Source organism: Accipiter gentilis, chromosome 2 (assembly GCF_929443795.1).
Source record: "Accipiter gentilis chromosome 2, bAccGen1.1, whole genome shotgun sequence".
NCBI lineage: Eukaryota > Metazoa > Chordata > Aves > Accipitriformes > Accipitridae > Astur > Astur gentilis.
The window spans coordinates 54,820,754-54,846,275 of NC_064881.1; the positions used below are offsets into that span (position 1 = coordinate 54,820,754).

Genomic DNA, 25,522 nt, shown 5'->3' on the forward strand with positions numbered 1-25,522 from the left:
GGAGGCTGGAAGTGCATGAGCAGCTGCTGGCCCTGCGGCACTGGCTGGACGCTGTGGAGAAGAGGCTGCCTGCCCTGCCGGAGCCTGGCCATGCCCTGCAGGTAACGGGCTCGCCCCGGGTGTGCGGCAGCCGGCAGAACCGCTCAGAGCCAGGCAGGACCCAGCCCATGTCTCCACCGAGGCTGGTGAGGTCTTGGTCCCCATAAAGGGAGGATGGCGCCTGGCCGTGGCCAGCTGGGAAACCCTTCGGCACGGCCCCGCAAAACTGCTGGTGACACCCACGGGCCAGGCAGGGTCCCGTGTCCCCAGTTGCTGCTTCCCAGCCTGACAGTGCTCCCCCAGTCCGTGGCCCAGGCGTGCCTCCGTCCCCCGCTGATACCACCATCGGCTGCCGTGGGCTCGGAGGCTGCAGTACCTGTGGCCCTGCCCATACTTGTGGCATCGCTGCCTTGCAGCCCCGCTGGCGGCAGGACCACCTTCTGCTCTGGGCTCAGCCATGTCCCATGGCTCCACCGGCCCGGGTGGTGCATGCAGCCATGTATGGGGTCTGTGCAGCTGTGCATGGGGTGTGCAGCCATGCATGGGGCCATGCACAGGATGTGCAGCTGTGCACGGGGCGTGCAGCCATGCAAGGTGTGTGCAGCCAAGTCCCTGCCCAGGCGAGGGGTGTGCAGTCACACGAGGGGTGTCCCTGCTGCCCAGACCTCGTGTGCCCCTCTGTTTGCTGCCCCCCTGCAAGGAGCCGGGGGAGCGCTAGCACGTCCTTGCTCCAGCCTCCGGCCAGCACAGGCCGCCGGCTCCCGCCACCCCATCTGCAAGGAGCTGCAGCAGGAGCACCCGCAGCGGGGGCTGCCCTGTCCGGCCCCTCCTCGCCGCCCCGCGAACAGTCCCTCGCCGGCTCCTTTTGTTCCGGGCCTGGCCAGCACACGGGCTCCCTCCGCACACATGACAGCACAAACTGAAAGGGCCATTCATCCCGGCCTCGGCGCAGACAAAGCCGAGGCCGAGGAGAAACCCACCCGGCTCCCGGGATCTGAGGCTGTGGATTCCAGCCGACCGCTCTCGCCCAGTGCCCTGCGCTGGGCTCCCTCTGCCCGGGGCGCCCGCGCCACCCCCAGCCCCGTACCTGGGGCTGCGGAGCGTGCCAGGCGAGCTCCCGGCAGGCGCGCGGGGCGGGAGGCAGCGAGCAGCTCCGTCGAAGGAGCCGGCTCGTTGCCCCCTGCCCAGCCCCTGCCACGTGGGGTCCCGGCCGGGTGCTGTGGGGTGCCACGCTGGTGCAGTAGCTGAGCCCAGGGGTCCCAAGCTGCGTGCGTCGCCCCCCGTGGGGTGGCAGGGAGGAGGGCGGGAGCTGTGTTGCTTGCTGGAGGTGGTGGACTGAGCCATGGGGCTCGGGTGGTGGGCGAGGATGGGTGAGGGGAGCAGCCCCCCCCCTCCAGGCCAGCCCCTCTTTGTGGAGCTTAGTGGGGCAGCATCTTCCCCGGCACAGAGGCAACCGGGAGCGCCCAGGTGCTCAGCACCATCAGCCAGGCCCAGGTCCTGCCTGCTTGGCCCGGTTCAGCTGGGGACGCCCAGAACGCCCCCGAGGGAGCCCGTGGCTCGGCAGGGCGCCCACGCACAGATCCAGCGCCGGGTGCTGAGCTCCTCGCTGCCGCCGGCGGGAAGGCGCCAAAGCCAAGCGGGGAAGATGGTGTGGTGCCGCAGGAGAGCCCGGGTTATGCTAATTCCTTGCAGCGTCTCTGGCAGCCAAGCAGACAAAGCCCCCCGGCCCCTCCGCCTGCTGCTTTCAGGAGATCCCATGGGAGCCCCATCCATCAAGGCAGCGCGACGCTCCTTGCAGCGGCCCCCCGCGCTCCCCGGGGCCCGGAGAGGGGCACCCGCTCCTTTGTGCGGGGCAGGGACCCCCCCCACCCTGGGGGCCGCTGTGCCGGAGCTGGGGCCAGGCAGGCCGAGGATGGGGCTTGTGCCACGTGCACCCCGGGCAGGAGCAGAGCCCCACCCTGGCACCTCTGGCAGCCCCTTGCCCCCCCCAACCCGAGTCCCTCCTGCATCCAGGACAGGGGCAGGAGGTGGTCCCTGTGCTCCATGCCTGGAGGACCAGGGCTCTCGGGGCCAGGCGGGCGGTGGGCTTTGCTGTAGCATCTCTGCAGCCCAGGCCAGCCACGGCTCTGCTGAGACTGGCCGAGGACCCCCTGCGCCCGCAAAACCTCTGGGGAGTGGGGCTGTACCCCCAACGTGACCACAGCAGCGCCATGATCGGGGGGGCGGGGAGCTGGAGCCGGGGTGGGATGGGGGGGTCAGTGCACCCCGGAGGGGTGCAAGTGCAGAGCTGGAGGGGCTGTGCCGGCGTGGGGCTGTGCTGCCATAGGGCTGGGGGTGCAGGCAGGCAGGGGATGCGGTGCGGGCACGGCTGCGGGGCAGGCACAGCCCGGGGCAGGGACGGATCCTGGCCTCCCGGTGCCGGTGCCGGGGCAGGTGCGGGCGGTGGCAGGTGGGGTGTGTGTGTGTGGGGGGGGTGCCCGGGCTGCCCCCCCCCGGGGTCAGCGCCGTGCGGGACGGGCGGTGGGAACGGCACCGCTCCCCTCCCCCAGCCCGGGATGGCTGCGAGTCCCCGGGGGTTTCCCCGGTAACGGCGCCGTTCAGCGAGCAAAGAGTTAACGCGGGCGGCCGTATTGTATCGGCGGGTGTGTGTGTGTGTGTGTGTGTGTGTGTGCGGCGAGGTCAGCCCTGCCGAGCCGTGCCGTGCCGAGCCGGTGCAGTGCCGTGCCGGTGGGTTCCAGCCCGCCCGGTGCTGCCCGGGGCCGCCCCGTCCCCATCCCCGTCCCGTTCCCCCCCCCCCCCCCGCACCGCCCGGCCGCGGGGCGCAGCGCACAAAGGCGGCGGGGCCGGGGCGGGCGATGCCCGGGCGGCGGTAACGGGGGCCCGAGCCCCGCTCCGCCCCGCTCCGCTCCGCCGCCCCGCACGGGCCGGGCCGGGCCGGGCCGAGCCGGGCCCCCCCCAAACCCACCCCGCGTCCCGGCTCCGCCCGCCGGCTCGTCCCCCGCCATGGCCCGGTGGCGCGGCGGGTAGCGGGGGCGGCGGCGGCGGCGGAGCCCCCCCCCCCACCCCGGTCCGGCCCGGTCCCGCTCCCGCGCCCGGCCCCATGGACGCCCGGCTCCTCCGAGGGGTGAGTGCCGGGACAGCCCGGCGGGGCGGGGGGTGCTGGGGCAGCTCCGGTCCGTGTCCGTGTCCGTGCCCACCCGTGTCCATGGACCCTGCGCGGGGGGGTTGCCGAGGGTCGGCGAGCGAGACCTGGGGGGGGGGGCGGGGAGGGTGCGTGGGGCCGAGCCGGGTGGGGGCTGCGGGCAGGGCTGCGGGCAGGGTACCCTGGCCGCTGCCTGCCTGCCTGCCCGCCACGGGGGCAGCGTGTCCGGGGGCAGCTGCACCGTGTCCCCGCGGCCGGAGCTGGCTGCCGGGGTGGGGGGGGATAGGGGAGCAGGGGGAGAGGCTGGCGATGCCCCCAGAGCGTGTGGTGTGGGGTCTGCCCAAATCACCCTTCGCCTCACGGGCCCGGTGGCCCTAGCGTGGCCCTCCACCCGTGCTGCCCCGTGGGAGCCTGTCCATGCAGGTCGAGTGATGGGGGGGGGGGGTGACGGGGATGCTGCCGGGGCTGAGTGATGCTGTGTGTGCGTGTCAGGGCCCCGCCGTGAGCCGCAGGCGCACGTGAGTGTGCACGGTGACCCCGTGCACGAGGACTGCCCGTGGCGTGTGCCGTGGCGTGTGTGCGGGGGGCTTGGTGCATGCACGCTTCCACGCGGGAGTGCGTGCCCCGGGGTGCGACAGCCGCTGCGGACGCGCGGACGCGTGGAGCAGGCTGGCCCCCGTGCGCTCCTGTTGCATGTGCACGCAGCTGACGTGGGCATGTTTGCACGTCGCGTGTCACCCTGTTGATGCAGGCGTGCGGTGGTGCGGGGGTCTCTGCCTGTTGCTGGGTGTGCGGCAGCAGCGCGTGTGCGGCACAGCAGTTTGGGGGGGGGTGTGTGTGTGTGTGTGTGTGCAGTCCCGCTGCAGCGTGTGCACATGTGTGGAGCGTGTGTGCACCATGCACATTGCGCGGCCCTTTGGTGGGTGCATGCAGCACCCAGGCCCACACCGGGGGTGGGATGCCCAGCTGGAGGGGTGTGAGCAGAGGGGTCAGTGGGGTGCAGGGGTACACGAACACGCAGAGCCCCAGCCTGGGGGCAGGGAGTTGTCGGTGCACCGACCCGGCGCGGGTGGGTGCAGATGGGTGTGTGTGCACATGTGGGAGTCTGTGTGTGCACACGTGCACGGGGGTGTGCACACCCAGGTGCGGGGTCTGGGCGGTGGGTCGGGGCGCAGGCAGCGGTGGGTCAGGGCGCAGGCAGCGGTGGGTCGGGGCGCAGGCAGCGGTGCGGCTGCGGCGGGGCTCTGGCAGGGCGCTGGCGTGGGAGGGTCCTGCCGGGTGGCGCGGGGGATTTATGGCTGCGGCAGGGTGGGGAGCCTGCCGGCCTGCCTGCTTGCCTGCTGGGTGGGTGCTCCCAGATGGATGGCCCCCAGCCCCGCTCCCCCCAGCAGATCCCCGGGCCGCCTTTGTCAGGCCCAGCAGACAGATGGCTCTTTTCTCCCGGCTCTGCTGGCCTCCGAGTTAATCTAATGGCACAAAGCGATGCCGGTCGGGAGCATCTGCCTGTCTGCTGGGCGCCCTGCGCTGCCTCCCGGTACCCGTCATTTACATGTCTGTTACGGAGACGCGCGCCTGCCGTGCAGGGACCCGCGCCCCACACGCTGCCAGACGAGGGGTGGCAAAGCCACGGATCCCTCGGGGTCCCCTCCCTCCACTTGGCCCTAGGTGATGGCCAGCGCCTGTCCCCAGGGCCCCGGCTCTCAGCAGCCCTTTGCTCGGGGTGTGGGGGGGGGCAGGGCTGGGACCCCCCAAAGCCTGTGCAGGAATTTGGGCAGCACCTGCAGCTGCCCAGGGCAGAGGCGCAGCTGGGAGCGGGGGTGGGAGAGGGTGCCCCTGGGTGCAGGACGGGGTCCGGGCGCCGTGCAGCCTTGCGGTGGCTCCGATAACGCGCGTCCTCCTGGCTTGTTTCAGGCCGGGATTTGAGGCGGGGGCCCGGCGCCCGTGCCTGTGCCATGGGGAACTCGGTGAGCCGGCCCAGTTGCCTGGGCGAGAAGAGCCGGCAGTCGGAGGAGCTCCTCCGGGAGCCGCAGCTCCGGGACCTGGGGCTGGACGCGGGGCAGTCGCCCGGCAGAAGCATCGCGGAGGCCTGGCCGGGGCCGCTGGAGAAGCCGCCGGCACCGGTGGAGAACGGCTGGAGCCCAGTACCCAGTGCCGGCCGGAGCCGGCCGGGCAGCCCCGTGCTGAAGCGCAGCCTGTCGGAGGTGGCGGTGCAGAACGGGAGCACAGCCTGCGTCCCGCTGAAGGGGCAGGGGCAGGCGGGGGGCGCAGCCTGGACACCCCCCCGGGCCAGCGCCCCCCGGAGCGCCTGGTCCTGGAAACCCGTCACCACCCGGGAGGTGACGGAGGTGACAGAGGTGACCGAGACCATCGTGACGGAGATCGTGGAGGTGACCGAGTACCCGGCTGGCGAGAAGGGCGGGGAGCCCCTGGTCACCCGGACGGTCACAGTGCTGACGGAGCGCGCCGGGGAGCTGGCGGCCGGTGGCCGCTCCGGACACACAGATGCCGCAGAGGTGACTGCCGGGCAGGGACCCTCGCCGCTGAAGATGCTGCGTCGGCCCCATGCCGCGGGGCTGCTCTGCTGGCACACTTGTCTCCGCAAGCGAGTCTTAGCCTTTGTCTCCCTTGGCTGGGGCTCGCGTGGGGCTCTCCTGCGCCATGGGGGTCTGCGCCCCATGCGCTGGCCGGTGTGCGCGGCCCACGGTGCCCTTGTACGGGCAGGGCCGACGGCACCCCCGACCACCCCAGCACTTTGGGTCGGCGCTGGGCACCCAGATGGGTGCCGGAGGATGGGGCTGACCCCCTCCCCTCTGCCGCAGCTGGTGGGGGCTGCGTGTCCGGAGGGGGTCCACATGGCATGGGGCGTGCCTGGGGTGCGCAGCCCCTGCTTTGGGGAGGCCCGCGGGCAGCGGCTGGTCCTTTGGCCCCGAGGAGGAGCGTTGGTCTCTAGGGAGCCCATCTCGGCACAGCCCTGCTGATGCGGCGAGAAGGGGATACGAGGGGGGACCTGGGCAGGGCCAGGTCCCGCCATCCCCTGGCATCGCCTCCCCGACAGGGCATAGTGGCATGGAGGGGTTCACTCCAGCCCCACGGCTGCCCCACGGCTGCCCTCCGCCCGCCTGGGCGGCTCAGCCACCTCTCTCCCCAGGTGTCCCTGCGGGCTGTCCCTGTCCTGGAGGAGGCGGCGGGCACGGAGCGAGCCCAGGACACGCTGGAGAGCCTGCTGGCCTGGGTGGCGGACATGGAGGAGCTGGTGAGCAACCAGAAGCCGCCCTCGGCGGAGGTGAAGGTGGCGAAGGCCCAGCTGGAGGAGCAGAAGGTCAGCAGATCCGGGCTGGCGCGTCCCACCCACGCCGCTCTCCAGCCGGGGATTAGGGGGCCGGGGGCAGAGCGGCCGTTCTGGGGCTGCCGGCTGTCTGCCTGCGGCACCGGGCTGTGCCGAGACGGTGCGGGAGGGAGGGGGGATCCCCGGCACAGCACCGTGCCCCGTTGCCTTGCAGCTCCTGAAGCGGCTGCTGGAGGAGCGGAGGCCGCGGGTGGAGCTCGTCCTGCAGGACAGACCCGTGCCACCGGCACATGGCTCTGGCACGCTGGTGTCCGAGGGGAGCGGCAGCCTCTCTGGCCTCGGGGAGAAGTGGGGCAAGCTGATGCAGGAGGCTGAAGCCAGGTGGGTCAGGGCTAAGACCTTCCTCAGCGGGGTCGGCAGCCCCATCCCTGCCTACACAGGCTGTCTCGACAGCCAGCAGCCGGCTGTGGTGCCGTGACCCACCCCAGCCATCCCTCCATGCAGCAGCAGTGTGCTCTGCCCCTCTCGTGCTGGGGCTGCCCCGGCAAAGGGACCGTCCCCATCCTCATCCTCATCCCACATGCCGGGGCTGCACCGTGTCCCGCAGACCGCACCTCCTCCAGCCGTGCAGGGTTAGTCCCTGCAGCCCCCCGGGGCTCTGCCAGCCGGGGATGCACCATCGCCTCGCTGCACTGCCTGGCCCTCCCCGCCGCTGGCAAGTGAGGGGCTCGGTCCGGTGTGGTTCCAGCATGCGCTGCGCAGAGCGGCAGGCGAGGGCTCTGCTTTGGGCCAGGGTCTCGGCACATCTCAATCCTCCTTCCTGGCCCCGGGGTCAGTGGGTCTGTGGCTTTGCAGCTGGTCTGGCACGAGGCCCTGGAGCACTGGGGTGAGAGCCGGCCCTTTGCCACAGGTGACAGGAGAGCTTGCTGGGGTGCTGCTGGGCCTGGAGCGGAGCAGCGCGGCCAGATGCCCCAGCATGGCCGTGCCAGCACCCAGCCTGGTTGGCAGGTTGATGCCGGGGCAGGGGGGATCCTGCCGTGCAGCGGACAGGGTCATGGAACCAGGCTGGGGCTGGCACAGCCTGGCAGGGGCTGCCTCATCCTGTGTCCCCGTGTCCCCAGCCCTTGCTGGGATGGAGCGGGACCCTCAGCCCAGGACACCTGCAGCCTGTCCTCGGGATGCTCGTGGTGCCGCCGGGGCTGGGTGGGGGATGCTGGCCTCGCCTCATCCCTCGCATTCAGGGTGGGAATATTTGGGGTGGGGAGCACAGGGCAGGGGCATCCCGGATGTGGGCACTGGGCACCCAGCCCTGGTGGCAGGGGGAGAGGAGGCTTTTCCAGCCAGGATCTCTGTCTTGCACTCGCAAGGCTGGAGGCCGTTGCTCTCCCTGGCTCACCCAGCCTTCCCGGCGCAGGTATGGCTGCCTGGAGCGGATCCTGCCAGCGGCACAGGACTTCCAGGAGGCTGTGGACTCCTTCCAGGAGTGGCTCGGTGCCACGGAGCGGCAGCTGGCCCAGCTCTGGCGCGCCAACGGCTGCGTCAGCCGCGTGCAGGACGCCCACCGGCAAACCCAGGTCGGAGCCGGACTTGGGTGCGGGGTGGGCTCGGGCACCCGCCGTGGCAGGGGTCAGCCGGGCGGGCAGGGTGAGCGGGGCATGGTGAGGCAGGGGGAGCTGTGAGTGGGGCCATGGGAGGGCTGGGGATGGCGGTGGGGACGGGGGGACACCCGTGGGTGCAGCGGGGACGGGGGGAGCGGCGTCCGCAGCAGTCGCTGCCACGGGAGCCTCTCACCCCAGGCCCTTTGCGAGGACATTCGCAGCCGGCTGGGAGAGCTGGACGGCACCCTGGAGAGCGGGCAGCGGGTCCTGGAGATGGTGACAGGCGAGTGGGGTTGGCTGGAAGTGGTGGCCGCAGAGTCGGGACCACGGGATGTGGGAGGCAACGATTGCTGCCCTGGGCTGTGCCAGCACCAAGGCACAGCCTGGCAAGGGAGCAGCCCAGCCCGGCGAGGGGACCCCCAGGTGCTGGGTGTCCTCGGGGTGCGCTGCTCCCCACCGGTGGCTGTGGGGGCACGGCATCACCTGATGGGGCACACAGCATACTGTCGGATGGAGAGGGGCCAGGGGAGAGCCTGGCCCATGGGGGTCAGGGGCATGGTGGGATGGGGTGCACTGGCCGCGGGGGCAGCCGGGGAGTTGAATTTTGCCTGTGATGGGGATGAGGGGCCAGAGCCGGGTCCAGGAGAAGCAGAGGAGGAGCAGGCGCAGGGGGAGATCAGGACAGAGTGACCATCATGGGGAAGGGAAGGCATCAGGGCGGCCGGTCCCCGGCCCCGGGGACAGTGGCTGCAGCGGCACTGATGCCAGCCACGGTGCTGCCGCAGGGGAGGAGGCCCAGCTGGCACAGGAAAAGATGGAGTCCCTGAGGATGCGGTATCTCATCGTGGGCCAGAGCAGCGCCGACACCATGCACCGGCTGGGGCAGACCCTGGAGGCCTCGTCCCGCCTGGGCACTGCCCAGGAGGACCTGGCGCTTTGGCTGGGCCGCATGGAGAAGGAGCTGGCCTCCTGGGACAGCCAGCACGGCAGCCAGGAGCCCCCGGTCAGCACAAGCGACAGGGAAAAGGTGCGGGACATGGGGCTCTGGGGACCATCACCCTCTGCCCCCTTCACCGCTCCCCGGCCCCACAGCATTGCTGCCTGCAGCAGGAGGCACAGGGGAGTCGGGTCTGGAGGGACATGGCTGGATGGGATACACCAGATTATGGCAGAAGGTCCCACGCGCTGACCAGCAGCAGATACACAGGGGGGTCTTTGTCCCAGAGAGGCCGCCCCAGTGCACGTGTCCACCCTGCTGGCACAGCTGATGTCTCTCCTCTCTGCTGCAGTTTGAGCAGATCCTGGACTCCCAGCTCACCCGCTTGGCTGGGCTCGGCGAGCGGCTGGAGGAGATTGGCCGGGTGCAGCTGGATGCCCAGGCCCTCCGCTCACAGCTCTCCGATCAGAAGGTGGGTCTGCAGCGCTGACCGCTAGTACCCACACCCCAAAGGGGTGCCCAGAATTCCCCGGGGACACTGGCTTTGTGTTCCCGCTCCGGTGGGCTCCTGCACTGACCCCCGAGTCACGCGTGCGTGGACCTGCCGACGTCTCTGCAGGACCTGGCACCCACACGCCTCTGTCTTCCAGCTGCTCTCCGCTGAGATCCTGCACCACCGGGGACTGGCGGAGCGTCTGCTGGGGATCTCGGACCCGCTGCTCCGCTCCTGCCCCGAGCCCCTGCAGCAGCACCTCCAGGTGAGCGGCCATGCCGGGGCTGCACCGGTGGGTGCTGGGTGGGATGCTGCCACGGCAGGGCCCGCTTGCACCAGGGGACGGCCGTGCCCCATGTCCCCAGCACCCCGGTGAGCTGCCCGTCTCCACAGCCCTCGGTGCAGGCACTGCGGGAGCGCACGGAGCAGCTCTTCCTGCGCAGCGGAGCCTGCGCCGTGCAGCTGGAGCACGCCCAGTCCCTGCTCGCCCAGTTCTCCGAGGCCCACGAGGAGCTGTTGCCCTGGCTGGAAGAGACGCAGGTCGTCGGGGTGCAGCTTTCCCCCAACGCCATCAGCTACGAGGCCTTCAAGGAACAGCAGGCGTTGCTGCAGGTGAGGGCAGGGTGGCCCCAGCCAGGGCACGGGGAAGGAGAAGGTGAAGGCAGGGACATGCGGGGTCGGGAGCAGAGACGCGGCGGTGCAGCCTGCGGTCTGCGACAGGATGGAGGTGGCACTGCTGCAGGGACTGCTGCGCTGGGGCACCCAGCATGCAGGAGTACCGTGCGCTGGGAGCAGAGCCAAGGCAGTGCTGGGGTGCACCAGGGCACATCCCCACGTGCCCTGACCTGGCCCCACACGTGCCCACGGCCTTTCCTCTGCCCTCAGTGCCTGCGGGAGGCCATCGCAGAGCACCGTCCCCTGATGGGGAAGCTGCAGCGTGTTTCGGCGCAGCTGGTGGAGCTGAGCCCGGAGCAGGGTGCCCCATTCCAGCAGCGCTGGCAGGAGGCGGAGGAGCAGTATGGCCGCATCCGCGAACGCGTGCGCCAGGCAGCTGCCCTGCTGGAGGATGCTCTGCCGCGTTACAGCCAGGTACGGGACCGGCAACGGGGGGTCTGGTGTCCCCTGGGGCTTCCTCTCAAGTGACCGGGCTGGTCCCCCCGCACCTTCCCCAGCTGACCGAGCGTATGGACCTGCTGCTGGAATGCCTGGAGCGGCTGCAGAGCCGCCTGCAGAGCCAGCCCTCCGTCCGCGGCGACGCGGCCCACCTTCGGGAGCAGATCCGCGAGAACAGCCTGGCCCTGGGCGAGCTGGAGAAGCTGGGGGTGGCTCTGGAGACCATCCAGGCGCAGGGCAGTGAGCTGCTGGCCAGCATGCAGGCAGCAAACTCCGATGCAGCTGCCAGAGGTACGGCACGGAGGGGCAGGCACGGCCCCACAGGCGGGTGCGCATGCACGGCATCGCATCTCCGCACACGGGGCATCCCGGCGGGGCCATGTCCCTGTTCGGGGCTGTGTCAGGATGCCGGGTCCCTCGCAGCACCCTGAGGGGCCCTAGGCTGACCCCCCATCCCTCTCGTGCCCCACAGGGATCCAGGAGCGGACGGCGCAGCTGCTGTCCCAGTGGGGCTGCCTGCGGGGCCGCTGCCAGGAGCAGGAGCGCTGGCTGCGGGAGCTGCTGGCGCTGGCCGACCGCTTCTGGCACGGTCTCTCCGAGCTGGCCCTGACGCTGAGTGACACCCAGCAGCTGGTGCTGGGGCTGGAAGAGGCCGGCGGCGAGCCAGAGGCCATCCGCACACGGCTCCGCACCCTGCAGGTACGGGGTTGGGAGCTTGGCGGGCAGCCCCACGGCACGGGCAGCCCTGTGGCACGGGCATCACCGAGCTCCCCCTCTCCTGGCCCGCAGGCGCTGCGAGAGGAGATCGACTCGTTGCAGGGTGAGCTGGACACACTGGGCAGCCTGGGCGTGGAGCTGATGTCCTCCTGTGGGGACCCTGACAAGCCCGATGTCACCAAGAGCCTGGACGATGTGAGTGGTGTGGGTCCAGCAAGGGTCGGGGATGTGGGGATGCTGCTCGCGGGCATGGGGGTGTCCCCGGAGCTGAGCCGCAGCTGCACCCTGCAGAAGGGGCAGGCATTGCTTCCCAGAGCCAGCGTCCCCTGGATGTCCCCGGGCTGGGCTGGATGGAGGGTGGCTGTCCCAGGCTGGCGTCCCTGCACAAGGGACCGCGTGTCTGCCAAGCCTCGCACCCCGCAACCGGTGCCCACCATCCCTTGCACCCTGTGGTGGGGCTGGCTGGTTCTTGCACCCTGTGCTGGTGCCCACTGACCCCCCCCGCGGTGCCGCTGCCCCTTGCACCCCGTGCGTTAGTGTCCCGCGCGGTGCTGCAGACCCTCGTGCCCGGCCCCCCGCGCGGTGCCGCTGACCCTCGCGCCCTGCCGCAGCTCTACTCCTCCTGGCACAGCCTGAACAAGGTGTGGACGGACCGGTACGCCCGCCTCGAGGAGCAGCTCCAGGCGTCCGTCAGCTACCAGGAGACCATGCAGGTGGGGTGCTGGGGGTCCGCTCAGGCAGACACCCCGCATACTGGCCTGCCCCGCTACCTGTGTCACCCTCCCATCCCCGCCCAGGGGTCTGAGGGGCCGTTGGGCCACTCGGGGTGGTCCCTGGGCACAGCTAAAGGGGGGACCCGGCAGTGGGGCTGGCTGGGGAGCAGGGCTGTGCAGGAGTATAGGGATGTGGGGCTAGCTGGGCTACAGGGCCATGAGGCTGCTGCCTTGGTTTGGGGGGCTGGCTGGCCTGGGTGGGCACTGGGGCTGGTGGGGCTGTAGGGCAGGCGGCAGCGGGGCTGGCCGTGCCTGTGTCCTGCCCCAGTGTGACATGCCCACATCGAGGTTCCCCTCGGTGGGGATGGGGCTGGAGCATCCTCCTGCCCTGTGCTCCAGCCCTCCCTGGGGACCACGGCGGGTCCCAGCCCCACTCCTGGCCATGGGGCTGCAGAGCGTGGGGGTGAGTGTGTTTGTTCCCCCAGGGACACAGCTGTCCCAGAGGCCTGGCATGGCTGACGTGTCCGGCATGCGGGGACACGGATGGGGATGGGCTGGGGGGCCTGGGTCCCCCCACCTTCTCCGGCCCCACGGTCCCTCTCTGTCCCCAGCGGCTGTTCGAGTGGCTGGACACGGCTGAGCTACGTATCGCAGAGGAGTTCCTCGTCGGCGGGGACCTGGACATGGTGCAACAGCAGCTAGCAGAGCTGAAGGTGGGCTGTGCTGCAGGATGGGGCCCCGAGCCCTGGGGTCAGGTGTGGGTCAGTGTGGGGGGCAAGCGGGGTGCTTGGGGCAGCAGTGGGATGAAAGCGTGGCGTGTTGGGTCGTGCTGGTGCCTCCATGGCACTGGTGGGCGCTGGGTGGCCAAGTCCTGCCCGGGGTGGCCAAATCCTGGCCCCCCCCCCCCCGCAAAGGTGCCCTGAGCAGGTAGGGTTCCCAGCTCTCCACGAGGAGGAGCTCTGTGCCCAGGTGCCCGTGCCAAGCTGTGCCAAGCTGTGCCATGCTGTGCCCTGCCGTGCCAAAACAAGCAGTGCGTGCCAGACCCAGCTCTGCCATGCTATGCCACGCCGTGCTGTGATGTGCCATGCTGTACTGTGCTAAACCAGGCCTGGATCTGCCGTGCCGTGCCATGCGGTGCCATGCCGTGCCATGCCTGGTGGCACGGCAGACCCCTGTCTGTGTGTGGGGCTGGGGGTCACCCACTCACCACTGCCCCGCAGGAGTTCAAGAGGGAGCTCTACCAGTGCAAGGTGGATGTGGAGAGCCTGCGGCACCAGGCCAGTCTGGGGGCCGCGGGGCAGGGGGACCCCCCGGCCCCGCTCAGCGATTTCCGCCAGCGGTGGGACCACCTGGAAGAGGAGATCGTCAGCCGCCAGGTAGGGAGGGGGCTTGGCTGGTGCGGGGGCAATCCCGGGCATGGGGCAGGGCTGGGTGGGCGCTGCTGTCATAGGCACAGGGGCTTGGGGGCTCTGGGAAGTGGTGGTGGCACCTGACTGTCGACTGTATCTGGCACCGGCACGAGGCGAGAGCTGTGGCAGGGTGGGTGCATGAGGTGCCATGTGGGCGCTGTGTGGGTGCATGGGATGCCGTGTGGGTACGTGGGGTCTGTGCAGGTTCATGGGGTGCCACGTGGGTGTGTAGTGCCGGGTGGGTGCGTGGTGCCAGGTGGGTGCGTGGGGCCATGCAGGCAGGCACTGGGTGCACAGTACCCTGCGGTGCGTGGGGCCATGCGAGAGCTGGGCGCGTCGTTGGGGCTGCCATTGCTCCCACCAAACATGTGCCCAATTCCACCCTTGCCGGGACAGCACCAGCTGGAGGCAGCTCTGCTGGGCCTGGGGCAGTTCCAGCACCAGCTGGAGGAGCTGCTGCAGTGGCTGTCCCGCACCGCAGAGCAGCTGCAGGGCCCAACGCTGCTGCGCCTCGACCTGCAGAGCTGCGAGATCGAGCTGGCCAAGCACAAGGTGAGGGCGGCAGCGGGAGGGTGCTGCCTGCATCCCGTGTCCCAGGCTGCCCGACTGCTGCCCTGGCCATCGGCCGCCTGCTCCGACAGCCAGGCGTCCTCATGGGGGTGTCCCCCGGGGGGGGACGTGGCACAGTGCCACTGCATCCCATGGCACAGGAGGTCTTGGTCATGGTCCTCCTGCTGCGGGGCCGCATCCTGGCTGCATGCTGCTGCCCGTCCCCATCCCGGGCGGTTTGGCGCCCTCCTCCCAGCGCTGCCATCGAGTCCCCGGGCGACGGCAGCCAGGTCGGGCAGGCTGCGGCTTGGGGCGGGCGGTGTGAGAACGCATCCCCTCCCGCGGTGACAACATGGAAGGAATGAGCCGTTTCCACGCCTGCCGGGAGGCAGCCGAGGCTGTGGCCAGCCCGGAGCTGCTTGTCCTTGCCTGGGCACGCTCACACTGCGTCTGATGCAGGCGAGGTGCTGTGAGGTGCGGGCCAGCCCCGTGGCCGGGGGAGCGGCGCAACAACGGGTGGCCCTGGCCTCTTCTGTGCCCCATCCCAGCAACCTCCCTGCCACAAAGTGGCAAATTTGGTGCCTCACACCTGCCCTGTGCCACTCTGAGGCCAAAAGCCAGGGTGCCGACTCTAGGGCATCCCTGGGTGCCATCCTCCCCTGGCATGGCACTCCCCGGACCCCAGCCCTGCAGGGCTGCCGGTGCCACAGTGGCAATTGACATGGCCAGCAAAGGTGGCCCGGGTGCCTGGGGCAAGGGGCTTTGCACCATGTAGCTGGCTGGGGATGCTGTGCGCTCCGGCTGGGGTGCCGTCTGCAACACGGTTCTCCGTCCCTAGGTGCTGAGGAACGACGTGATGTCCCATGCCCGCACGGTGCAGTCCGTCAACGAGGCTGGGCAGGGCTTGCTGCTCTCCAGCCTGGGGGAGAGCGTGGAGGGGCTCCAGCGCAGCCTGCAGCAGCTCAACCAGCGCTGGGACCTGGTGCAGAGTGAGACCGAGAGCCGCCAGCTGGAGCTGGAGAACAACCTCAGCCAGGTACGGGGCACCGTGCACCTGCATGCCGGAGCTGCCCACCACGGTGCTGCCCGCTGGCATGGGCAGCGCTGAGCCCCCGCGCCGTACCCAGGTGCAGGACATCACCCTGGAGATCACAGAGCTACTGCAGTGGCTGGAGCAGGTGGAGCTGCAGCTCTTCTTTTCCAAGCCGGCATGGGGCCACCCGGACACCACCAAAGAGAAGCTCACCGCGCACCTGGTGAGCACCGGGGCTCTGCCAGCCTCCCCCTGCTTCAGGGCTGTCCCTGAGTGTCCCTTGGGGGTGTGCGTGTACCCCAAATCCTCCCCTCTCTGCACCGAGATGCTGGGACCCTTCTCTGCCTTCTTGTCTACCTGACCGGGCAGACCCCTCCTGCCCCCTCCAGCTCCCCTGGGACAGAGTGGGAGCCCTCCCCATCCCCGTCCCTGTCTCCATCTCTGTGCGGGGCAGTGACCCCGGGGCTGCCCGCGGCCTCTCGGCAGGAGCTATGCAAGGAGATGGAGTCCAAGCAGGAGGCGTACAGCAGCGTGCGGGAGCGGCTGCAGCGGCTGCTGGCCTCCTGCCGCGCCGGCCGGCCCTGCAGCACCGAACACAGCCTCCGCATCCTGGAGCAGAAGTGGGAGAGCGTCCACGCCGAGGCCCAGGAGAGGAAGGTGCACGGGGCAGGAGCATCCTGCCTGTCCAGGGGTCCCAACCCTGCCCTGGCTTTGGGGGCTGCGGGTGCCTGTCGCCTTCAGTGCCTCCGCTCTGCCCACAGGAACGCCTGGCCGAGGGGCTGACGGTCACCACCGAGTTTCACGGCACCATGCAGGAGCTGCTGCGCTGGGTGGCTCACGCAGAGGAGCTCCTCGGCTCCCCCGCACCGCCCAGCTTCGTCCTGGACACCGTCACCGCGCAGATCCAGGAGCACAAGGCAAGTGCAGGCTGAGACGGCATGACCCCTGCTCCCGCCTGCCTCCCAGGTGTGCTCCGGCAGCACGCCCCGATGCCAGGTGGATTCCACGGGGCTGGGGTCTGCCCGGAGGGGGTCCCATGTGGCACTGGCAGCGGCACCGGTAGGGGAAATCTCCCCCGGGCTGCCAGCGGGACATCTCTCCCTGCAGCAACAGAGCGAGTTGGATCTGCACCCCATCCGGGTGCGGGCTGCACTCGGAGGCTCTGCTCCTGCCCTGGGATTGTCTGTGTGCTTCTAGCCACCTCTGCTCTCCTGCAGGCCCTGGTGAAGGAGGCGAATGCCCACGGGGAAAAGCTCAGCGGCCTGGAGGCTGTCGCGTCTCGCTTGAAAGACTTCAGCAGGAAGCAGGACGGTGCCGTCATCCAGAACCTGGTGCTGACGGCCAGGGAGCGGCTGAGCAAGGTGCTCCAGCGGACGTCGGAGCGAGGAGCGGCGCTGGAGGAGGCACGCAAGCGCACCAAGCAGGTACTTGGCCGCGGTGCTGGGGGACGCGGGTCCTGCGAGGAGCTGTGCCAGTGCAGGGGCTGTGCGGCTCCGGCGCGGGGACCATGCCACACTGGCACACGGTTTGCGCTGTGGTGGTGCGCGGGCCGTGCAGCTCTGTTGTGTAGCTGCTGTGGCTCTCATCGCCTGGGTCGCCCTGGCCCCTGCTTCGTGCACGAGGCTCCCCCCACGCACCCCTCCCCTCCGTTTCAGTTCAGCGAGTCCCGGCGGCTGCTCCTGGACTGGATGGATGAGGTGGAGCAGAGCCTGGAGGTGCCGCAGGACACTGCTACGAGCCAGGAGGAGATCAAGTGCCAGCTGGCTGAGCACAAGGTGGGGGCCCTGTCCCACTCCCCAGCCCTGCAGAGAAGGGGGGGGCGGGTCCCAGCAGGGGCGGCTGCCCAGCCATGGGCAGTGGGGAGCAGATCTGGGGGCTGTGGGGCGGCAGGGGAAGGGGCTTCCCAGCTCCCAGTAGGACAGCAGCGCGCCGATGCACTCAGTGCCGCGGCAGTCGGGTGCCTTTCCAGGGCCATCTCTGAGGAGACCTGGGGCAGGGGAGCCTCTGGCCAAGGGGCATCGGCCCTCCAAGCTGCCCGGCGGCACTCGGGGAGGCAGGAGTCTCCCCCCAGCCCACCTGCCCTGGAGCCGGCACCCACGTCCTGGGGGTCTGGATGGGCTCACCCCCTCTGCCCACAGGCTTTCCAGAAGGTGCTGCGCTCGAAGCGGCCGGTGTATGAAGCCACGCTGCGGAGCGGGCGGGCGCTGCGGGAGAGAGCCCGGCTCCCCGAGGACCTGCAGCCGCTGGAGGAGCTGCTGGGGGAGCTGAAGGAGCGCTGGGATGCGTTGTGCAGCCGGGCTGTGGAGAGGTGAGGCAGGGACAGGATGGGATACGATGGGATGGGGTGGGATGGGATGGGATGCCTGTGCTCTGCTTGCTATGCAGGTCCCAGGCGGGGGGGCATGGCATTGCCCTTCCTCCCTGGGCATCCCGCTCCCTGCTTCGGGACCCCCTGCCCCAGCTCCAGTGAGCTCTGGCCCCTGGTGGCACAGCCAGGATCCATCCCCAGCTATAGGCAAGCCCAGGCACTTAACAGCTGCGCTGCTGGGATCCCCATGGTGCGGCCGTTCCCTGCACCACGGGGCTGAGCCCTGGCACCTGGGCACCGCTGGCATTGCCTGCACCCTTCCTCGCAGGCAGCACAAACTGGAGGAGAACCTGCTCTTCTCGGGCAAGTTCACGGATGCGCTGCAGGCCCTCATGGACTGGCTGTACCGGGCTGAGCCGCAGCTCAGCGAGGACGTGCCTGTCGGAGGGGACCGGGACCTGGTGGGTGACCTCATGGACAAGCACAAGGTGGGTGTCCCCAGCCCCGCATTGGCCCCTGGGGAGCCCTGGGCTCCGCACCAGCCCTGCCCACCCTCCGTCCCAGGGCAGAACACCAGCCAGGTGCAAGATGGGGCTTCGCCCACCGGAGCAGCCCCTGCTTTACCTAAGCCTGCGCTCCCAGTCCTTGGGGCGGTGCTGGGGCGTCCCGTGTAGCCCATTGCTGCAAGGGGGCCTGGGGTGCATGGGAGTCCTGCACAGTAACGGGGGCCAGGCAGGGTGCTGGGACTCCCCGGCATCTCTCACCCGCCCCTGCCCTCTCCTGCTCAGGTCTTCCAGAAGGAGCTGGGCAAGCGAGCCAGCTGCATCAAGATGCTGAAGCGCTCGGTGCGGGACCTCACCCGTGGCAGCAGCAGCGTCGACTCCCAGTGGCTGCAGAAGCAGATGGAGGAGCTGAGCACCCGGTGGGACCTGGTCTGCAAGCTCTCCGTCTCCAAGCAGGCCCGGCTGGAAGCTGCGCTCCGGCAGGTGAGAGCCAGTCAAGCCAGGGGTGGCTGAGGGGCAGCAGCTGGCCCAGGGCCTGCCCGCGCAAAGGTCGGGGTCTGCAGCCGGTGCATTCTCTGCAGGTGGCCGTGGGCATGTGGGGAGCCCGGGACTGCGTGCGGCTGTGCTGCATGGGGTGCTGCATGGGGTGCCTGGGCTCTGTGTGTGGCTGTGCTGCAGGGTGCTGCGTGGGGTGCCCGGGTGGCGGGTGGCTGTACGTTGCGGGGCTGTGTCGCAAGGTGCCGTGGCTGGGTGCCAGGCTGGCACCCTGTTGCAGGTGTGCCTGCGTGCAAGGTGCCCAGGGCAGGACTGCTGTGTGTTGCAGGGTGCCCTGCTCGATGGGGAGGGACTGATGGGGGTCAGGGGAAATTGTGTCCCAGGTGCCAAGCTGGGGTGAAGAGCATCCCCTCTCCAGTTGAGTGGGGCTGGCAGCAGCTCTCCCTCGGGGGCCTGGAGCTGCACAGCCAGTTGCCTGCGCTGGGTGCTTGTCTGGCCCTGGGTAGGAGCGGCAGTTGCAGGGCTCGGGGTCTGGCTGGGGGGCTCGGGGTCTGGCCGAGGTGGGTGCTGAGCAGGTCCCTGGCTATCTGTGGCAGGCGGAGGAGTTTCACACCCTGGTGCACTCCTTCCTGGGTCGCCTCTCCGAGTCGGAGAAAACCCTCAAGTACGGCGTCTTCCCCGAGGAGGAGCTGGCCGTGCAGGAGTGCCAGAACCAGCTGCAGGTCAGTGCCTGTTCCTGCCAGCCCCCACTACCCCCCACCAGCCCCCACCTCCAGGGTGGCTCCATCCTTGCCCCGGGACGTCCCGTTGCTGGGCTCAGCCAGCCCCTGCTAGGGTGTGGGGTGCGCCACACCAAGACGTGGGATGTTGGGCCCCATCACACCAAGACACGGGGTTTGGAGCCCTAAGCACCCTGAGGTGTGGAGATTTGGGGTCCCAAGCACCCCATGCAAAGACAGCCATGCTCAGCGGCTGTGCTCACTCCGCTCAGCGTCCTTCTGCTGCCTGCACACCCGGCTGGGTGGAGGCTGGTCCCTGCGGCGCTGGGGTGTGCAGTGGGGTGCAGGGGGCTGAGACCCGGCAGTACCACGGTCCATGCCCTCCCGCAGGAGCTGATGAAGTCCCTGCAGTGCCAGCAGCTGGAGCTGGAGTGCATCACCTCGCTGGGGGAGGAGATCCTCTCCACCTGCCACCCGGACTCTGTCATCACTATCAAGTCCTGGGTCACGGTCGCCAAGAGCCGCTTCCAGGAGGTGAGCTGGGCACCCCTTCTCCATCCCTCCCTGGGTGGGGAGCAGATCTGCACCCGCGCCTGGGACAAGCACGGCCCCATGCCATTCCCACCGCCGGTGCCTCTTTGGTGCAGCTCTCCTGACCGGCGTGTTGTGGGGAGCTGGGGGTGCTTGGCTCTCTCCTTGGCTAACACAGAGGGTCTTGGTCTTGCCAGCGACCAGCCGGCCCTTGCTCAATTCCTCCTGCGCAGACCTGGCCCCCCGTGAGCTGCTGGGATGCACTGCCCTGGCCAGCCCTGGCCATCCCCTTGCTCCCACCCCTGCTCCCCCATCCTGAAGCCACACAGGGGGTCCCCTGGGGCCTCTGTGGTCCCACCTGGATGGTGGTGGCTCATTCCTGTGTGACGGCAGATGCCATGCAGCCCAGGCAGGGAGTCCCCAGGGAGAAGTGTCCTGGGGATCTCCACCCCAGACCCCACTCCCGCAGCAGCTCGGAGGCTTTCTGGCGTTGTTGGTTTGCAGGCAAGAGCACTCCGGGCTCTCCCTGAACGGGTCTGACGGGTTGGGCCCATCCCTCATCTTCACAAAGCCCTTAGTGAGCAGAGATCTTCGGTATCTGATCTGGATCTGCTCCAGGGTCCTGCCGCCCCCAGGGCTGCCTTCTTTGCCCTGCGCTCCCCAGATAGCGAGGATGCGGCACAGCCCCTCTGCGAGGGCAGCCAGCATGTCCACACCAGCTCAGACCTCGGTACTGTTTGGCAAACTGGTATGTTTGGCTGCTGCCCGCAGGGATGGTCCGAGGACCGGTGCTCAAAGCACCGGCAGCAGCACCCGAGAGCTGCAAAGGCCCCTCGGCACATGAGGGTCAGCGCTGTCAGCCCTGCCCCAACTGCCCAGCAGGAACTCTGTCCTGCGCCATCATCATGGGTGGGCCATGGAGCATCCCCGTCCCTGCCCCACATTCCTGCCCCGTAGTCATTACGTCTGCTGGCCAGGGATCCGTGTGCCTGCCCCATGGCAGGGATGCACCGTGGCTCCCCATGCAGGCACTCGTTGGCCCTGAAGCAATGGCCCCGCAGTGCCTGGTTGGGGCTGCAGACACAGGGGTCCACAGCGGGGCAGCTGGCCCCGTGGACCCCCCCTGCCGCCAGCCCCCATGGCCCAGCTCCCCTGGCCGTACCTGCAGGTGCTGAGCTGGGCCCAGCAGCAGGGTGAGCGGCTGCAGGCGCAGACGGCCAGCCTTGCGGCCGAGCGGGAGGAGATGGCCCAGCTCATCGACTGGATCACGGCCGCCGAGGAGGCGCTCAGCCTGCGGGACCAGGAGCCGCTGCCGGAGGAGGCTGAGCAGCTGGAGGAGCTCAATGCCCAGCACACGGTAAGGGACCCTCCGCCCAGCTCCCCACCTCGGCTTAAACCCACGGAGGACTTTTGGATGCACCAGGCTGAGGCCGTGGGTGCAGCTTGTGCATGCAGCAACGACGCAGCAGCTTCTTTCATGCACGGCAGCAGCCACAGCCCAAGCCCACTGGGTCTGTGGCAAGGGCTGCTGATGCAGGAGGGTCGCGGGGAATGGGGGGGCAGCAGGGCTGGTCCATGGGTGGCTACACTCCCGGCTTCAGCCCCCTGCCCCAGCTGTGCCGGTGCTCTGTGGCAGGTGTTCATGGAGGAGCTGAACCGCAAGCAGCCCGACGTGGAGAAGGTCACCAAGAGCTGCAAGCGGAAGCTGGCCGCGGAGCTGGGCCCACCGGCTGCCCGCCGACTAGCCACACGTAAGACCCCCCCATTGCCCCCTGTGCCGCATGGTGCTGTGCCCCAGGACCGCTGGCTGTGCCCTCACCGCCCGTCTCCACCGGCTGCAGGTCGTCGCAGCACGGGGAAGGCCCAGGGCGCGCCGGTGGTGCCGCTCGGGGGGCTGGAGCCCCAGACGCCCCTCATGGCCCAGCTCCTGCACCGCTGGCAGCAGCTCTGGCTTCTGGCCCTGGACCGGCAATACCGGCTGGAGACGGCCCTGCAGCGCCTGCGAGAGGTAGGGGCAGCCCTGGTGGTGCCACGGCCCCGGTGGGTGCCGGCAGCTGGTCTCGTCTTCTGCTGGCCAGACCCCTGGCCCTGGGTCGGATGCGGATGGGGACGGTCCCTAGGGTTGGTGGGATGGAGCAGACAGCACCCAGGAGCCTTCCCAAACCCCGTTCCTGTAGCCAGGAGTCCCTGCTCATCCTTGCAGGCAGGGGTGGGCGCACCCGCAATGGCCAAGAGCCGGCTGCTTCAGCCTGTGGCTCCCCTTTGCAACCCAGATCTGGGGGTCCTGGGCAGAGACCCCTTTGCCAGCCTCAGTGGGGTCGGGGCTGGGAGCTGGCTGGCTGCACGGCAGCAGGGTTGAGCCTGAACATGGGGCAAAGCGTGGTCACCCAGGCTGATGTGATGGGGGGGCTCAGGGTGGGTGGGTGGGGGCTTTCCTGCCAGTGCATTAATTCCCATCTGTGCCTCTCTGAGCTGGAGGAGTTTGCTCACTTTGACTTCGGGGTCTGGAGAAAACGATACATGCAGTGGATCAGCCAAATGAAGTCCCGTGTCCTGGATGTTTTCCGAGGCATTGACAGGGACCAGGACGGCCGCATCAGCCAGCGGGAGTTCATTGAGAGCGTCCTCTCCTCCAGTGAGTGCCTCCGGGGCTGGGGTGGGCTGGTGCACCCCACAGGGATTCCCTCCCCCTGAGAACTCAAGAAAGGGCAGTCCGGGGAGAGGTGGGACAGTGCTAGCAGGGATGGGGAGGGACAGGGTCTGCCAGCTGGGATACCCCTTGGAGGGGGGCCAGGGTTCGGTGCTGGTGCCAGCTGGCCTTGGCACAGGGCATGGCAGGCTGAGGGTCCGCTTCCCTCCCTAGAGTTCCCCACCAACGTCTTGGAGATGAACGCCGTGGCGAGCATCTTCGACATGAATGGCGACGGCTTCATCGACTACTACGAGTTTGTCAGCACCCTGCACCCCAACCGGGACCCGCTGCGCCGGACCGCCGATGCCGACCAGATCCAGGACGAGGTACGGTGGGGGGAGCCACGGTGCCTGGGGCCGGGCAGGGTGGGGGGCCCTGCCGTGGGTCTGAGCTGAGCATGCTGTCCCCAGGTGAACAGGCAGGTGGCCCAGTGCAACTGTGCCAAGCGCTTCCAGGTGGAGCAGATCAGCGCCAACAGGTACCGGGTAAGTGCCAACCAACACCGTTACTTGCCTCCTGCCCTGCTGCGGGTCCCCAGTGGCCCCCCATGGTTCCCCACCCCATGGTCCCGGGCTTGCTCCAACACCCATACACAGCCTGCACCATGCAGAGGTCCTGCAGCCCCCCGTGTGCTGTGGCTCCCTGCCCCAGATGCTTTGCAGCAGCGGGAAGAGGGCACTTCCCCATGTCCCGTGGGATCCCTGGCCCCAGACGCTGCATGCTGTGGCGTGGCAGGGAGGGCAGTGCTGGTGGGGACAGAGAGACTGTGAGGGACCCGACGGCCCGGTGACAGGCAGCTCTGGGCGCTGGTACCTGCGCTGGTGCCCTTCTCTGGCTCCCAGCCCTGCCAAACCGCGCCCCCCCAAGCCCCCGCCTTGCCCTGACACCCCTCTCTCCCGCAGTTTGGGGAGTCCCAGCAGCTGCGGATGGTGCGGATCCTGCGTAGCACCCTGATGGTGCGGGTCGGCGGGGGCTGGATCGCGCTGGACGAGTTCCTGGTGAAGAACGACCCCTGCAGAGGTGGGTATGGCTGTCCCACGCCGGGTGCCGGCGTGCAGCCGGATCTGCAGCCGGCTGAGCCTGGGAGAGCCCTGACATCGGCATGGGAGGCGTCCCTGTTCCCCGGGCAGGGTACCCACAGGGCCGTGCGGGTTGGTGGTGCCTATATGGGATGCAGCCTCCTCAGGGGACTTGCAGGGACCCCCAGCGCCAGCCCCGCTCACCGCCTCTGTTGTCCCCAGTGAAGGGAAGGACCAACCTGAAGATCAATGAGAAGTACCTGTCCCCAGATGCCTTCGGGGCCGCCGCGGCCAAGTGTGCGGGGAACCAGTCGGCCCCCTCCTCCAAAGTGCTGTCCCCCAGCCGCTCCAACTCCAGCCTCAGCCTCTACAGCAGCGCCTCGGCCCCCAGCAGCCCCCTGGCCAGGAAGGTAAGGGCTGGGGAGCCCCCCCCAGAAGTCTTGACCTCCCCAGCCCGATGGCTGCGGGTGCTGACCCTCTCTCCCTCCTCAGTCGGTGCTGCGGAGGACGCGATCCGGAGACCGGTGCCCCCGCTCCCGCGGCTCCCTGCTGCCCGACGGAGCTGAGCTGCAGTTCACCGCGGCTGAGGAGAGCCTGGCCGTGGCACCCCCAGGTGAGGGCTGTGCCGCTGCAGGTGGGGAGGGTCCCCTGCCCACCCGGGGCAACCTGCTGCAGGCTGCACCCTGCCTGCCCCACAGGGCAGGGGGCTGGGGAAGCAGAGGGGAGCCAGAGTCGGTGGGGTGGTATGGGGCAGGGCAGTGGGGCTGTCCCTCAGTCCCAGGAGCACCGGTGCAGGGGAGCGCACACCACTCCAGCCCTTCCTTGCCCTTGCAGAGCCGCCCGAAGGGTCCCCCCCGGAGCGCTGCAGCCCCTGCCGCTGAGTCCCCCCAGCCGCCCGCCCTGCACCCAGCACCCTCGGCCGGCCCCACTCAGGACTCTCCTCCCCGGCGGCCGCCCGCCCCGAGGCTGGAGGATGGCGAAGCCGCAGCCGTGCACCCTGTGGGTCTCCGGCCCAGCACTGTGGCCCCCCGAGCAGGCGCCCGCCTGCAAGGGCTGAGCTGTCTGTCCATCACCGATCCCGCTGGATCTGGTCCCAGCGTATATGCAAGCATCCCCTGACACACACCAAACTGCCCTCGGGCTCTGGCTGGCATGGCCCCCTACCCCACCGCTCCGCCAGGCAAGCGTGGAGGGGGGACCGAGCCCCGATGTCCCGCTCGCTCCGAGCACCCGGGGCAGCTGCAGGCTGCCGGGAGCATCCTGCAGCTGTAGGGTCAGCCAGGGCTGTGGCAGCCCAGACGCCCCTGGGCTGGGCCCTACCCCTCTCCCCCCAGGCTCCCGTGCCATCATCGGGGTGGCTGCTGGTGCCCCCCAGGCATTTGGCATTGCTGGTGGGGGGGGTCCCCCCATCCCGCTGCCCGCACGCCGGTGGGAGGTGGCCGAGCTCAGTACCCGGGCACCGGGGCCCCTCGCCGGACGCAGAGCCCCGTTTCTGGTGCTAACCCTCACCCCTTGGGCTTTCGGTGTGTGTGCACGGGGCCCCAGCTACAGCTGCCCCCCTGCCCCCCCCACCCCGGCAGGGCTGGGGCTGCCACGGGCTGGGGGGGGTCCCTCGCACCCGTGCCCCCGTCCCGCCTGTAGCACCCGCAGGCGGTGGGACCCCTGCCCTGCTGACGCATGCTCACGTCACCCCGCTAACCGGACAGCAGTAGAGCTGAATGTAACCTTGGCCGGGCATGGCCCTGCCAGCCACAATAAAGAGTAGGTTTCTTTTTCTATGAGCACCTGGGGCTTGCTGCAGTCTGTCTGTCTGCTCACCCCGCTGTTGGGGCGAGGGGCTGCCGCAGCCGGGTGCTGCGGTGTGGTGCGGCGCGGCGGGGGGGTGTAGCATCACCAAAGTTGGTGCGCACACGGCTTGGCATGGTGGCCGGGCATGGCTGGGTGTGCCCCCATCTGTGCGCCACTGGCAGAGATGCCTGGCGCCAGAACCGCAGCTGACAAGCCCCAAGGTGTTGCAGTGGGTGCCAGCAGGCAGCGAACCCTGTTACCTCCTTTCCGAGGAAAGCATTGCTGGGATTCCTGCTGTGCCCCAGTGCCTCCGCTCCGGGGACGGGAGCCCCCACCCGTGGCGAGTGGCACTGGGAGATGCCGTGTCCCCATCCCCATGTGCTGGCTGCCCTTCTGCCACCCTACAGCCATGAGGGCATCAGGAGTGTCCACGCGGTC

At 69.6% G+C, this 25,522-nt stretch overlaps 1 protein-coding gene across 3 annotated transcripts; it reads left to right on the plus strand.

Annotated features, from left to right (window-relative positions):
• On the plus strand, nucleotides 1-25,065 carry LOC126049761 (microtubule-actin cross-linking factor 1, isoforms 6/7-like). Of its 3 annotated transcripts, XM_049826711.1 has the most exons (39): nucleotides 1-101; nucleotides 5,093-5,694; nucleotides 6,330-6,500; nucleotides 6,682-6,848; nucleotides 7,882-8,041; nucleotides 8,264-8,348; nucleotides 8,851-9,092; nucleotides 9,355-9,474; nucleotides 9,653-9,760; nucleotides 9,889-10,107; nucleotides 10,381-10,584; nucleotides 10,668-10,899; nucleotides 11,081-11,307; nucleotides 11,398-11,520; nucleotides 11,937-12,038; nucleotides 12,650-12,751; nucleotides 13,259-13,414; nucleotides 13,844-13,999; nucleotides 14,835-15,032; nucleotides 15,124-15,252; nucleotides 15,516-15,686; nucleotides 15,791-15,946; nucleotides 16,247-16,453; nucleotides 16,685-16,804; nucleotides 17,168-17,337; nucleotides 17,666-17,825; nucleotides 18,126-18,323; nucleotides 18,932-19,057; nucleotides 19,445-19,588; nucleotides 20,754-20,942; nucleotides 21,222-21,336; nucleotides 21,427-21,593; nucleotides 22,058-22,220; nucleotides 22,449-22,603; nucleotides 22,688-22,762; nucleotides 23,180-23,297; nucleotides 23,519-23,706; nucleotides 23,789-23,909; nucleotides 24,131-25,065. In XM_049826711.1, exons 2-39 carry the CDS (start codon nucleotides 5,134-5,136, stop codon nucleotides 24,175-24,177), a joined length of 6,252 nt encoding a protein of 2,083 aa, XP_049682668.1. In that variant the 5' UTR covers nucleotides 1-101; nucleotides 5,093-5,133; the 3' UTR covers nucleotides 24,178-25,065. The 3 variants fall into 3 exon arrangements, with proteins under 3 accessions (XP_049682668.1, XP_049682677.1, XP_049682686.1); XM_049826720.1 differs by lacking the exon at nucleotides 13,844-13,999; XM_049826729.1 differs by lacking the exons at nucleotides 8,264-8,348; nucleotides 8,851-9,092.
• The last annotated feature ends 457 nt before the right edge of the window (nucleotides 25,066-25,522 follow it).